The following is a 14141-nucleotide window of genomic DNA, read 5'->3' on the forward strand; positions in this document are numbered from 1 at the left end:
TCACCGTCTTTCAGAACTCGTCCGACCTCATAGTCCAGGTGAACGGTGAACAGGTTAGTAGTAGTAGTAGTAGTAGTAGTAGTAGTAGTAGTAGTTGTAGGACAATGATAGTAAAGAAGGATAAAAATAAATTTGATAAAAGACAATGAAAATTTATTTATTCAGAGTTCATTCTTTAAAACGGAGTAAAAAAAACTATAAATAAACACTAGCTATTCAACACACACACACACACACACACACACACACACACACACACCACTCCGTGGCGCAACTGGTAGAGTGCTGCGCTGCCAGGCTTCACGGTCTGACAGGGCGGCGGTTCGAGCCTGCTCAGGCCGGATTCTTTCCGTTGACTAGGAGTGGTTACTGTCCCCCCTTGAGCAAGGGGGATGGGGTGTGTGGTGTGTGAGGTCCTGGCAGTACCCAGAGATCGACTATAAAATAGCACTTGCTCATGTCGGGAGGGTACCTGCTGGCGATTACGAGTCCAGCTCGTGATCAGGCTGTGGTGAATTACACACACACACACACACACACACACACACACACACACACACACACACACACGGGTTGGCAACCTTCCCCCCCAAAAAAAGCCACTGAAAAAGTCACTAAAAAAAACATCTGAAGTGTTTTTTAGTTTTGAGTTTATATTTGACATGAATGAGTTTTACATTAAAAAATGTAGTTTTACATCATATTGATAAATGTATTCTACGTAGTATACATATACAATAAATCTTTAAAACCGATTGAGATCTTCTTAAAGAGACGGTTTTCTTTTAATCTTGGTAATGAACACTGAATGTTGCCGAACCCAGTATGGCAAACGTCCGGGAGCAGGTCGTGGCCCCGGACAGTAGCGCTTCCTTCCCGGACTTTTATGAGTCCCGGACAAGTGCGTCCCCCTGTTAGTCCAGGAAATCGAGGGTCAGGTGCACTTTGTAATTGTTTATTTTAACCGATTTACATTTATATATGATGAAAAACAAAATAAGAAAAAAATAATAATTTCACCCCCCGAAAAAAAAAAAAAACGCAAATAAAGGAGGGATGGTTAGTCACATGAGTAATGGATTCCGTGAGTCAGGGAAAGGGTGGAGTGGTGTGTGTGTAACCTAGTGTATCCCTGTATATCTTTAGGTGTATCTCACAACTAACCCTACCCACCCCTCTCATCTCAGGTGGACGACGTAGCAGTCTCCAGGGTGCCAGAGTGGGGCGGCGTCCATGTGTCCGTGCTTCACCCCACCAGCGGCGTTCTCCTGGCCGCGCGCTCCGTCCCCACCGCCAACCCCGCCGAGGCCCGCGTTCTCTCCGCCTTCCTCGAGTCCCTTCAGCCAGGCCGCATCCTCGTCCTCGTGATCCTTGTGAGTTGCGTTGACTTTACTTTTGTTGAGGGAAGTAGAAAGGAGGGTGGTGGTTATGTGTTTGTGAAGGGGCAAGGGAGAGAGGGAATGTTTTGTTGGTGAAAAAAGAAAAGAAGGATAGAACGAAGGAAGGTAAGATGGAGGGCAGGAAGGAAGAAAGGAGGGAAGGAATGAATGAAGGAAGGAGGGAAAGAAGGAAGGAAAGAAGAGAGGAAGGAAGGAAGGATGGAAGGAAGGAAGGATAAAAAGAAGAGAGGACTGCAGGAAGGAAAGGATGAGATAAGGATAGAGAGATAGATAGATAATAATAACCACTAATGTTATCTCTCTCTCTCTCTCTCTCTCTCTCTCTCTCTCTCTCTCTCTCTCTCTCTCTCTCTCCTCCGAAGGGACATGCCGGGCTCTACCTCCACCCTGCTGAAGAGACCCTAAGAAAACTAGGCTTCGTGGCGGTGGTGGAGGCGGTGGGCGTGGGCGAGGCGTGGGTCGGGGTTACGGATGGACGGCACGCGCGGGAGGTGGTGGTGCCTGCTCCCCCAGCATCCGCCGCCTCCTACGAGCTCCTGACGCGACCACGGCGGGATAGGACGGCAGTGGTTCTGACAGTGGTGTTCCGAGCAAGGCCTGGTAAGGGGACATGTGTGTGTGTGTGTGTGTGTGTGTGTGTGTGTGTTATAGTGGTTGTGGTGGTAGGAGAAGGAGGAAAGGTAGTGGTAGTAGTAGTGGTTGGTGGTGTTCCTTATAGTGGTTGTTGTAATGGTGGTGATTATTGATGGTCGTCTTCTTCTTCTTCATCTTCCTCGTAGTCGTAGTCGTTTATATTTTTTTTATCATATCCTCGTTAACAAGTCATATGTCTTTTTTTTTCTTTCTTTCCTTCCAATCTCTTCCACCTCATCATCATTTTTTTGTCATCATTCTCCTCCTCCTCCTCCTCCTTCATCACACTCATTCACACCACCACAACCCACTACTTTCCTCTCTGCCTGTATGTCCTCTCTAACCCATCTTTTCTTCCTTGTCTCTCTCCTCTTTCTCCAACACACTCTTCACTACACCACCACTAACAAACATATCTTAGTCTACCATTTCTTCTGTGACTTAATGCCAGTATTCTCAAGATTTCGTGGCTGACACACTCACATTAGATAAGCCTTTGGTAGAGGATGTGTTAGTGCTCCCATGGGTTGTTTTATGAGCCTAGTGATAGTTTGACGAGGCTTCTGCATCTTGAATGTGAAAATACACTCATAAGAACCGGATTAATCCCTTTTTTGGCCTTTGGAAATATTTGTTGCAAGAACCGAATGCATCTGAGAATACGGACTTTATTTGAGGCTCGTATTTTCGGCCACAAAGGAGATTAATCGGGTTCTTATTCTCTCGCATCATCACCACCACCACCACCTCTACCATCTCCTGCAGCCACGTGGTGTTCCTGGCACAGACGTCCTGAGATGCGCGCCCAGCGAGACTTCTGCAACACCTACGAAGGGTTCCAGGAGTTGTGCCGCTGCCAGAACCCCGTCACGCCCGCCTTGGCCCGCGCGGCATCGGTGAGCGTTGCCAAGGCCCTCTAGAGTCAAAGCTTTAGCACTGCTCCCTCATCTTTCTCCTGCTCTTCATCATCATCATCATCTTCCATTTCGTACGTGTCTTCCTCCTCTTCCTTGCCCTGTTCCTGTTCCTTCTTCTCTACCTCTTCCTCTTCTTCTTCTTCCTTCTTTTTTTCTTCCTTCTTTTCTTCTTTATTCTCCCATTTATTGAACATGATATTTCTCTTCGTCATTGATGTCATCGTCGCCGTTTTTTTTGCTCCTTTTTCTTCTCCCTCCTCCTCTTCTTCCTCCCTAACTTCTTTTTCATCATATTCTCTATTGTCGTCTTCTTTTTTTCTTATTTTCTTTTTTCCTTTTTTCTTTTTTCTAATTATTTTTAGTATGTGTTTTTAATAGATGATTTTCTAGCGTTCTATTCTATTATTTCATTTCTTATAGAGTTGTAGCATTTTTTTTTTTTTTTCATTTAGAAGGATATTTAAAGTTAACGGTAATGTTGTCAACAGAAGAAATTAATATTGTGATTCTGTTGGAAATAATAACGATAGCAGCAACATCAGTAGTTGTAGTAGTAGTAGTAGTAGTAGTAGTAGTAGTAGTAGTAGTAGTAGTAGTAGTAGTAGTAGTAGTAGTAACTGTTAAGGACATACACCCTTTTACTTATCCCCTCCTCCTCCTCCTCCTCCTCCTCCTCCTCCTCCTCCTCCACAGCCCCGCGTTCCTTTCAAGGAGAGCATACCTGTTGTGATGTCAACGTCGCAACACCCTTACCACCTTTACCGGTGAGAGAGAGAGAGAGAGAGAGAGAGAGAGAGAGAGAGAGAGAGAGAGAGAGAGAGAGAATGTGAGCAATATATAGAAAGAGAAATACGGGAGGAAGAGAGTGACCGACAAACAGACGAAGACAGACAGATAAAGACAAACAAACATATTAATTAAAACAGACAGGTAAACGAGTAGAGGTAGGAGGGCAGGCAAACAGACAGACACAGACAAATAAAATAAAAAAACAGACATATAATCAAAGGCAGTCAAAAGAAACACAGGAAAATAAATAGAAAAGCACACACACACACACACACACACACACACACACACACACACACACACACACACACACACACACACACACCTCCACCCACCCACCCTACACACACACCATCCCGTCCCCCACCCCCACCACCACCACCACCACCACCGCCTTCTTCCCCTTCTGCAGGACCCTTCTACAGCTGATCCAGATGCCGGGCGGGGGACAGACGGCCTTCCTGGTGGTGCTGGACGGGGACAGTCCCGCCACCATGGACCTGACGACCCTCTTCGGCGTTCATTGCAGGTATGGGCGTGATGGTTGAGGAAGAGGAGGAGGAGGAGGAGGAGGAGGAGGAGAAAGAGCTGAAGGCAGTGGTGATGGAAGGGAAATAAGTAATGTAAATGGGATACGTGTAAGGAGACTAAGATGAGATTGAGGACAAGAGAGAATAGAGAAAATAGAGACGAGAGAAAGACTGGAGGAATAAGATGAGCCGCAGCAATAAATGAGTGGATAATGAAGTTAAAGGAAACGAAACCATGAAAAACAGCGCTCATTACACCTCTCTACCTCTGTAATACTTCCCCCCTTAACAGTCAGATCCACCCGCGTCGCCGCCACCAGGAACACAACAACAACAACAACAACAACAACAACAACAACAACAACAGGGATAGTCACTCCATCAATACAAACAATAGTAAAAAAACTGAAACAGAAGATGAAAAAGAGGAAAACGAAAGGGAAAATCAAGCCCATCAACAACAACAACAACAACAACAACAACAACAGTCCCTCGACCTCCACCTGCTGGCCACGACTCAGGTGATCGCCGAGGTGACCCGCCATGCCCTCACCTTCGCCTTCTCCACCTTCCCCGAGGCCAAGAAGGTGATCTTTCTCGAGGACGACGTGTTGGTCAGCCCCGACTTCCTGTGGTGAGTGTGAGGGGTGGGAGAGGGGCGAGATAGGTGTGTGTGTGTGTGTGTGTGTGTGTGTGTGTGTGTGTGTGTGTGTGTGTGTGTGTGTTAAATTTGCTTTCTTTAGTTTTTTTCTTTTTTTCTTCTTTTTGATCTATACGTAATCCTCTCCGTTTTGTTTTCTTTTTCTTTTTACTTATGATCCACATTTAATCCTCTCTCCTTCTTCTTTGTTTCATTTCTTCTTTTTCTTCTTCATGATCTTCCTTTTCTTTTCTCTTTTTTTTCTTCCCTCCATCGTCGTTTTCTTTCTTCTTTATCTGCTTCATGATTCACACAAGTCTTAATCCTCTCTACATCTTCAGTTTTTTTCCTTTTTTTCTTCTTCATCTTCTCATCTAACCCTTCCCCTTCAACACCCTCACAGGTTCTTCCAGCAGACAGCCACGCTCCTGGATCAAGACCCCTCCGTGCTGGCCGTCTCTGCCCACCACACCTTCTCCATGGCGGGGCAGGGCCTGGACCCCACTCGCCTCCTGAGGGGTGCCATGCCTCCACAGTGGGGCTGGATGGCTGACCGAAGAATCCTTGACGCGTGGGTGCCGGAGAACTGGGTGCGTGAAGAAGGAGGAGGAGGAGGAGGTTAGGAAAGCTGTGTAGTGTTTGGGTGGCTCAGGTGAGGTTAGGTTAGGTTAGGTTAGGAGGGACTGGCGGCTATGAGCTGAGTTTGGTGTAGAGGCGTGAGGTAATTTATATAATGAAGTGGAATGGTGTGTGTATAATGGAAGGGTGTTTATAATGACGTGTATGATGGAATTGTGTAGTTAATTAGTGGTTAGTAGTAGTCAGTAGTGGTGTAGTTAGGTTTGAGTATAACGGAATGGTCTTTATAATGGCGTGTAGAATATAATGATGTGTATAATGGCATGAGATGGTGTATAATCATGTTTTCTCTTTTGTTGCTCTCAGTATGTAGTGACTCCTTAACCTTCTGCCTCCTTCTCCACAGGGGGACTGGGACTACTGGGTGCTGGCGTTGTGCCGCTCCAGGGGCCTCGACGTGGTCTTCCCTGAGGTGTCTCGTTCCCTCCACGCCGGCAGCGGAGGGACGCATATCGACGGCTTCCATCAGGCCATCTCCTTCGACCGACAGGCTGCCTTCCTCCCGTCACTACCCGGCCGGAGAAGTAAAACATCCTCCTCTGCAACATCCTCTGCTCCCTTGTTTCTCGTGGCAACTGAAGATGTTGCTCCTCGTAGTGGTGACTCCTCATCCACCACCAGCAGCCTGAGAAGCGTCCATCGTTCATCTTCAAAGCCTACCAAGAAGTCTTCCCAATCTCACCATCCTGCGCGCCCTGCCAAAAGCTCTCCTGAAGTCAGTCGTAACAAATTTAACCTGACCACCCTTAAAAGACATGTAAATAGTTCCTACACGCTTTCTTCTTCTACTACTACTACTACTACTACTACTACAACTACTATTACTACTACTGTTGATGATGATGCTGGCTCGCGATTCGCTGCGCCGCCTGTCCTTGTCAACCTTACCGATGTCAGTGGGTACGTATGTTGTTGTTGTTATTGTTGTTGTTGTTGTTGTTGTTTATATATTCGTGAAACATTGGATCTAATTTTGCATCATGATTAGATTTTGTTTTGTTGCCTCTTTCGAGCGTTTATATTTATTTTCATTTTTTTTACTCGTTCATGTTTCCATCAATTTCATCTTCATCATCATCACAATTAGCGTCATCCTCCTCTCATCATCATCATCATTCTCATCACCTTCACCTTTTTTTCTACCTCTTCTTCGTCTTCTTTTATTTTCACACTTATTTCTATCATTTTCTCAAACTCCTGTCTTTTCCTAGCCTACTACTCTCCCTCACTGCCTACTGCTCTTCCTCAAACCTACCCTTTCTCTTCCCCTTCCCCCTCTTCCTCTTCCTCCTTCATCTCCAGTAACTCCCCTTAAACCCATCCTTCAACCCCCTCCTCTCCCTTCACACCAACCCTTACCTCCCTCCAACCATCTCCTCGTTCCCCTCCCGGCAGTGTGATGAAGCAGGCGTTTTCCACGAAGCTGAAGGATGTCCTACATGCGGCCACACCCATCACCATGCACACCCCTCAGCGCTGTGGCCCCGCCCTCATACCCCCGGGGATGGTGAGTGGGCGAGACCATGACAGAGAGGGAAAGGGAGCTGAAGAGAAAGGATTAGTGGTATGGGTTGTAAGAGAAGGATGGTGACTGCGGAGAAAAAGGAAGGATCTGTTGCATATAGGTAGTGAAGAATGATAGATAGATAGATAGATAGATAGATAGATAGATAGATAGATAGAGGCAGACAGACAGACAGACAAACAGACAGGAATTGACAGGTTGAAAAAGAAAAATATTAAAAAAAAGTAAAAGAGAAGTGATAGAAGGAAATAAATGAGTAAAGAGAAAGACAAAATAAATACAAACAAAGAGCATTATGAAAAAAGACGGAGCAAGGGAAAAAAAAGAAGAGAGAGAGAGAGAGAGAGAGAGAGAGAGAGAGAGAGAGAGAGAGAGAGAGAGAGAGAGAGAGAGAGAGAGATTATGTTGTCAGATGATGAACTAGAAAAAAGGGGAGAAAGAAAAAACAAAACAAGGCCGAAGTAAAAGATAAGAAGGAACGGTTGGTTGGAGAGAAACGGTAAGGAGCAAAGGAGAGAGATAAGGAAGAGAAGAAAGTGATGATTAGGTATAGATAAATGGATGAATGGGCAAAGGAAATGTGTGATAAAGTAAGGAAAAGGTGTGAAAAGAGAAAAGGCGAAGAATGGAAGGAAAAAAATAGAGTAGGTGCAAGAAGGTTAGAGAATTGGAGCAGTGAGGAATGATGAATTAACTATCGACGGGGGGTTGTAAGAGCAGGAGGAGGAAGAGGAAGAGGAGGAGGAGGAGGAGGAGGAGTTAGGGAGGGGGAGAGGGTTAAGTAGAATGAATGATAGCATGATAAAGGGCAGGTGAAGCAGGAGATAAAGCCGGCAAACACACACACACACACACACACACACACACACACTCAAAGGGTCACTAACTTACTTTATCCTCGCTCTCACAATGACGGAAAGGAAAATATACATTGATGATATAGAACAACTGAATGGATGAAGAAAAATAAATGAAAGATGTTGAATGGCTAAAATGACAAGCAGCAAAGAGGACGATAATGATGTTGGTTGACACTTTCTTGACGTTCATTTCAGGAGGGGCCGTTCATCATGTTCTTTGGAGACCCGCGAGAACGTTCGGCTGTAATGCAGGTGAGCTCTTACTACCCCCTAACCAGCGTTACCAAATTATCGTACTCAGCCACGCAACACATTGTATTTTCCGGTTTCTGACTCACAGCTATCGCAAACAAACACCAAAAAGTAACGCTTTTAACGATAACTTTAACTGGAATCTCGTTATCTGTGTGGGTAGGAGATTTTTGGGCCCTGGAACTGATAAATGCGATGTTTTGAGTACGATAATATGGTAATGCTGCCCCTAACCCCCTTCATCCTATATTTTACCTGGGGAACATAGGAGCTTCACTGGGGATTGTGGGAGCTTGAGTACCTATATGGGAAAAATGAGGGACAGGTTCAATGGATGGTAGAAATCTTACTTCCCTCTAACCTCTTACCTATCCTTTTCCTATCTTTTACTCTTGCTTACTTCTAACCTCCCTCATCATCCTTTTTCTTATGTCTTATTTAAGGATTGTGGGAGTTTCAGCAACTAGTGGGAGGGGAGTGATAGGTGAATGAATGGATGGGTGACTTCCTGTTTCCTCATAACCTCTCCCATTATACCACCTTTTATGTCTTAGAATGGGAGGGATAGGTGCTTGAATAGGAGCTTGGACTGGATGAGTGAATGAGTGGACTGGCTGGTTGACTGAACGGACAGGTAAATAAATACATGCGTTTCTGAGTCATGCTGTGGTTGACTAAAATGCACGGATGGAATATTCATGCATTCTGGTTCCTTTGATCATGCAGGTAGCTTTCCCCTAATTATGGTCCCATTTGCATGAGTTAGTCACGCGTATACACACACACACACACACACACACACACACACACACACACACACACACACACACACACTCCTGTTCTCACCACTCTCCACCTCCAAGCACCTAAACAGTATCCCCTATCTATACTTACCATACTCACCAACACTGCCACTGTACACTCACCTGCCTCATTAGTCATTACCTATTAGCCCTCCCTCCCTGCACACCTGTCAACACACCTACCCCACTCTCATCCCCATCTTCCCATCTTTCCCAAAACACACAAATCTTATTCATCTATCCACACCCACCAGCACTCCACACCAACACACACCTGCTTATTAGCACTCCCTACACCTGCCCACACCTGTCACCGCGCCTCCCCTGCAGTGCCTGGGTCTGTACGCTGTGGACCCGCGCTGTGACTTCGAGCACGTGCAGCAGGTCCTCGTCTCCGGCCACAGGGTCTTCTTGGTGGACTGTCCCGACTCGCCGCACTGGTAAGTCCGAGGGAAGGTGGCGGGATAGAAGGGTAGGGAGGGTAGAAAAAAAGACTGGGAAAGTTAGTTAATAGAGGTGGAAGAAAGTAGGGAAGGAGGAAGGAAAGGATGGTAGGAAGGAAGGGAAGGGAGAGTAGGTATGAAGATAGAAAAGGTAGGTAGATAGGGGTGGAAGAAAGTTGGGAGGGAGGAAGGAAAGAATAGTGGGACAGAGGGAGGAGAGGATAAGTAGGAAGAACAGGGTTGAAGAAAGGAAGAAGGGAGGGAAGTTACGTACAGGAAGGATAAGAGAAAGTAGAGAGGAGGAAGGGAGGTAGGTACAGGAATAAAAGAAGTTGGGAAGGAGAAAGGAGAGTAGGATAGGCAGGAGGGACAAGGTGGAAGTAAGTAAGGATGATGGAAGAAAAGTGCAAGAGAGTCAGAACTGAAAAAATTAAGGAAGGAAGAAAGACTGGAGGACAGGATGGGAAAATGAGGAAGAATGGGAAGAAATCAAGTAAGTACATATGGAATAAACAGAGGGAATGACTGAAAATGGAGGAGGAAATAAGAACGAGATGAACAAAGGGAGGGAAGAATGGAAAGGGTGGGAAAAGGAGGAAAGAAGGATGGAGAGGGTAGGAAGCTTTGTGGTGGGAGAGAGGAAGATAAGGAAAAAAAAGTGGGTTCAGCGTACACCATTCTGTCACACCTGCTTTACTTACTATGCTCCCAAGCCGTCATCATTCCACTTCTCTTCTCCTCGGCTACCTAACATCGCACCCTTCCTTCACCAGTCTCATTCCCTACGTCTCATCATCTCCTTTCCTGCACCTCCCCAGCATGCACAGCCCCCCTGGCTACCTCGCAGTGCCTCACGACGACCAGCTGATGGAGGCCGTGGCTGCTTTAGACTTCTTTAGACGCAGCCTCGAACTCCGGACACCCTTCAGAGTACGCCGAGCCCCCAGCAGCCCTTGGGAGGAGGCTGCCTTGAGGAACTTGGCCACTGGATACACTGCACTGGGCATCCACTTGGAGTCCCTCTTCCTAAACAAGGGCGTGGTATTGCCGCAGGTGGAGGAAGAGAAGAATAAAGGGAGAAAGGAGAGTGATAACCTTACGGAACCCCAGAACCCAAGTGAAGAGGGTTTGGGGAGGGAGCAGCATGAAGGATCTCTTTCTTATTTATCTCATTCCTCTCAGCCCAGGGAGAGGGAGGCGCCCCACGCCAGCTCCAAGACCTCAACACAACAACAAGAGCTCAGGGTAGGTGCAGGAGCCGGGACGGGGGTGTGGGCGGGGCGACGCGGGGCTACAACACCCTCCCTCTTGAAGCCCCAAAGTGGCAGGAGGGCGAGGGTGCAGGGAAGGGGAAAAACAACAGCCCCAGCGATGAGTGATGAGGGTCGGGGTGATGGAGTGAGGTACTACAGCTCCTGCCAAGTCGCCCCTTGTCACGTGATCGACCCTCTCCTGCACCCCCTCCTCCTGCCCCCGCACCTCCAGGCCGCTGCACGCATCGCCCTGCGGGAGGCCGCCGTGCCCCGGCCCCGCGCGGACTATGAATTCACTGCCCCAGACTACTTCAAAGACGCCGATCTTTTCAGCGATTTCTACAAGTATCGACAAGTCTCGTTCAGACATTGATCGATCTGCATTTTATTGTTGGTTTTGTGTTATGTTCAGTAGTGTATGTATACTCATTTACACACACACACACACACACACACACACACACACACACACCAGTGAATTATATTCATTGTAAATATAAGTGCTCCAGATTTATATTTTCTATGTTTTTTTTATATATTTACTAGCCGAGAAAGGTTCATGATTTATCCTCGAAGGGGCAAAACTTGAAAGGAAAGACAATGGTGCCGGGCATTAACACGGGAGTTACCCATGAAATTCGTTTTCTCTCATCTTGTCTTTTTAGGGCAGGCAGGCGCATAGTGAAGTTTTTCGCAATATAACTATAGGTACTGTACAAAAAACAAAGAAATTTCAAAGATTAAAGCTGCCATAAATATGAATCATAATAAGATCTTTAACGTGGTGCTGCATGGAGGGCTGGCCGCATGGCTAGAGGGTGAGCAGCCATGCGGGGGCCGAGGGTGGCGCGCAGACAAAGAAAACGACAAAGAAAACTGGCGCCTGCAATGTAGTTATTCCTGCGGTTTATTGATCGCAGGTTTGCAGGGCAGGATCGTGTCCATACACGTTGCTTGGCGGCTCAGGGGCAACAGGGGGGTTGTTCTAGGCCTCCCCTGGGAAATACTGGGTGTTTCTAGTTGTATTGGGGCTGACTGAGGTTCACTTGTCTGGATAGCAATCAGCAATGATCTGTTTCAGTTCGTCTTTTTTGATGTTTTGGTCATTGATTACAAGGAAGAGTTTGCAACCTTCGCGTTAAAGTGTTGAGGGCATGCTGCGGCACACTTTGTTTTATGCTGTCTGAGGAGCAGGTTTGTGCCACCTGGTGATAAGAGGGTTGATGATCATCCGAGCATTAACACTCTTACGTTGCCCAGTCTTCCATAAGTAACTAACCAATTGTCAAGGGCGAATAAATAAAATTGCCATAGCCCGGTTTCGAACCATGGCCAGCAGACTCCAAACTCCGAAAATAAGAAACGTCAATAAATACAAGCTTTGCCACAATGCTGTCATCTATATTCATTACTTTTTTTACGATAACTTCCAATGCAAGTAACCGGAGATTTGACAAAGACCCGCCTAAATCCTTCCAAAGTCAAGGGGAAGGAGTGAGGAGTACGACATCCCGTTCCCGCCTAAACTGTTCACGCGTCGTCTGCTCCCTTGACAGCGGCCTGGCGGCGGGCACGTGCATGTTGATGACTGAAGGGAAGGCTTGAAGGCAGTTTGTTGACCTAGTTCCAAGTGATATAGACAGTTGTGTGGCGTGATTAATTGACGGGCACTCATATCAATCAATTACAGATGAAAGACTTGCCCGTCCATTGCATAACCTGCGCCAATTTAATCTATAAAGACAGTCAGTTGCGAGGAAACTTGTATCAATGTGCAGAATAGTACAAAATAATAAATGTTTAAGAGCTAATAATAACTCCTTTTTTTTTTACCACAGCCTTCGTGTCTGTCAGCCCAGTGTGTAGCCTTCAAACATGCGGTAGGCAGGGACCCTACACCCTAGGGCACAGGTAGCTTGTAAGGTCCGGGTTACCACAGATTACCTGCCCCAGGTACACACCGGCCTACCCGCAAGGGAGGACGAACAGCTGGGTGGGCTCATTTGTAAACCTCGGCGTACCACTCGAACTCCATCCTATAGGTTTTTGGCAAGGCGTTCTTCGGGATGGAACCTCTGATGATTGTGTAGGATGTGGCAAGCCGGCAAGCAGCCACAATAACAATTAGATGATTTCGGAGGGTAGTGTGTAATCTGCATTCATATGTAATAGTAATAATTATTCACACAACTGACCGTCATCATCAATACCCATATCACCACCTCCACCAACACCTGACCACCGCCACCACCTCCACCAACACCTGGCCACCGCCACCACCGCAGTCAATACTCTTGCCATCGCCGCTATCATTAGCAATCTCCTCTCCGTCATTACCGCACAACAGTTAGAGGAACTTTCAACACTGTTCTTTTCTTTATCGTTGTTTCCTTCTTCGTCCGCGTCGTTGTGCAGGACAAAAAGAAAGAAACGCTAGATAGAGGACGATGGAAGGAAGAAGAAGAGAAAGGAAAGGAAGGAAATAATGTTATCTCTTCACAGTTTGAACTTGGGCAGAGATCTATAAAAGTTGCCGCGAGCCACAAGAACGTTTGCAGCAGTTTCCTTGCGACCGCTCAAACGCCCCGAGAAAGGAAACGTTTTATTACGTTCCCATGACATTTTTTCTTTTTCTTTAAAGACTCCCGCTGAACGAATCTAGATACGCCTTGATAAAACTGTAAGACCTGATTCCCATCTGGTAATATTCAAACATTATATAATGCTAATCCACCTGCCAGGTAGGAAGCTACACACACACACACACACACACACACACACACACACACACACACACACACACACAACATCCAATCACACTAATATGATGTATAAAATAAGCTTATGATGATTAAGTTTCCACCCATTCCGGATGCTAATGGATTTTAGATACATATCTGATTCAGGTGACGGAGAGGCGGCGAGAAAGGGAGGGAGAAGAAAAGGAGGGAAGTGGCAGGTGTGGGAGAGCAGGTGAAGGGGGAATGGGGGGTTGTTGTAAGGCGTGCGCCACTCTCAGGTGTGTGGTGGGAGGGGAGGGAGAGCGTCTGCTAGTGTGCTGTGCTGCTGAATGAAATGGAGGCCCTTCTGGCTCTGGGAGACGGGGACGCGGCCCGCCTGACGCCCACACAGCCCGCTGATGCAGCCTCACGCGGCCGTTTGCCCTCAAGTCACTGACAGTTCCACTAGTATTATTGCATGGCCTAAAGGTGCAGGCATGGTGTGCACGGGCCGGGATCACCATACAGCGTGGGTCAGTAAAATTAGAAGATTTGGCGCGCGTTTATGCTCTTCCCGCGCATTACGGCTCACATTCCACCCGCCACAAACTAGTTCCCATGTTTGTAACTCAATGGTCCAAGGAGGCGTCTTCTGATAAAATACTGAATATTTGTATGATCTCTTTATTCGAACCCCCAAAACAGTAAGTATTATGTAGTATATATACACTAAAAGA

The 14141-nt window shown here is 46.7% G+C and overlaps 1 protein-coding gene across 1 annotated transcript in view; it reads left to right on the forward strand.

Moving 5' to 3' along the window:
* LOC126998507 (uncharacterized) overlaps positions 1-14087 on the forward strand; it is a 36661-nt gene extending 22574 nt beyond the window's left edge. The window contains exons 3-15 of the mRNA XM_050860258.1: positions 1-53; positions 1188-1373; positions 1763-2000; positions 2799-2929; positions 3644-3714; positions 4152-4268; positions 4562-4903; positions 5313-5499; positions 5895-6448; positions 6944-7055; positions 8129-8185; positions 9319-9428; positions 10250-14087. The exon at positions 1-53 is cut by the window's left edge and continues 21 nt beyond it. Coding sequence (XP_050716215.1) covers positions 1-53; positions 1188-1373; positions 1763-2000; positions 2799-2929; positions 3644-3714; positions 4152-4268; positions 4562-4903; positions 5313-5499; positions 5895-6448; positions 6944-7055; positions 8129-8185; positions 9319-9428; positions 10250-11057 — 2966 coding nt within the window. The 3' untranslated portion in view covers positions 11058-14087. The remainder of the gene's footprint in view (positions 54-1187; positions 1374-1762; positions 2001-2798; positions 2930-3643; positions 3715-4151; positions 4269-4561; positions 4904-5312; positions 5500-5894; positions 6449-6943; positions 7056-8128; positions 8186-9318; positions 9429-10249) is intronic.
* The last annotated feature ends 54 nt before the right edge of the window (positions 14088-14141 follow it).

Source organism: Eriocheir sinensis, chromosome 14, assembly GCF_024679095.1.
Source record: "Eriocheir sinensis breed Jianghai 21 chromosome 14, ASM2467909v1, whole genome shotgun sequence".
Lineage (NCBI taxonomy): Eukaryota > Metazoa > Arthropoda > Malacostraca > Decapoda > Varunidae > Eriocheir > Eriocheir sinensis.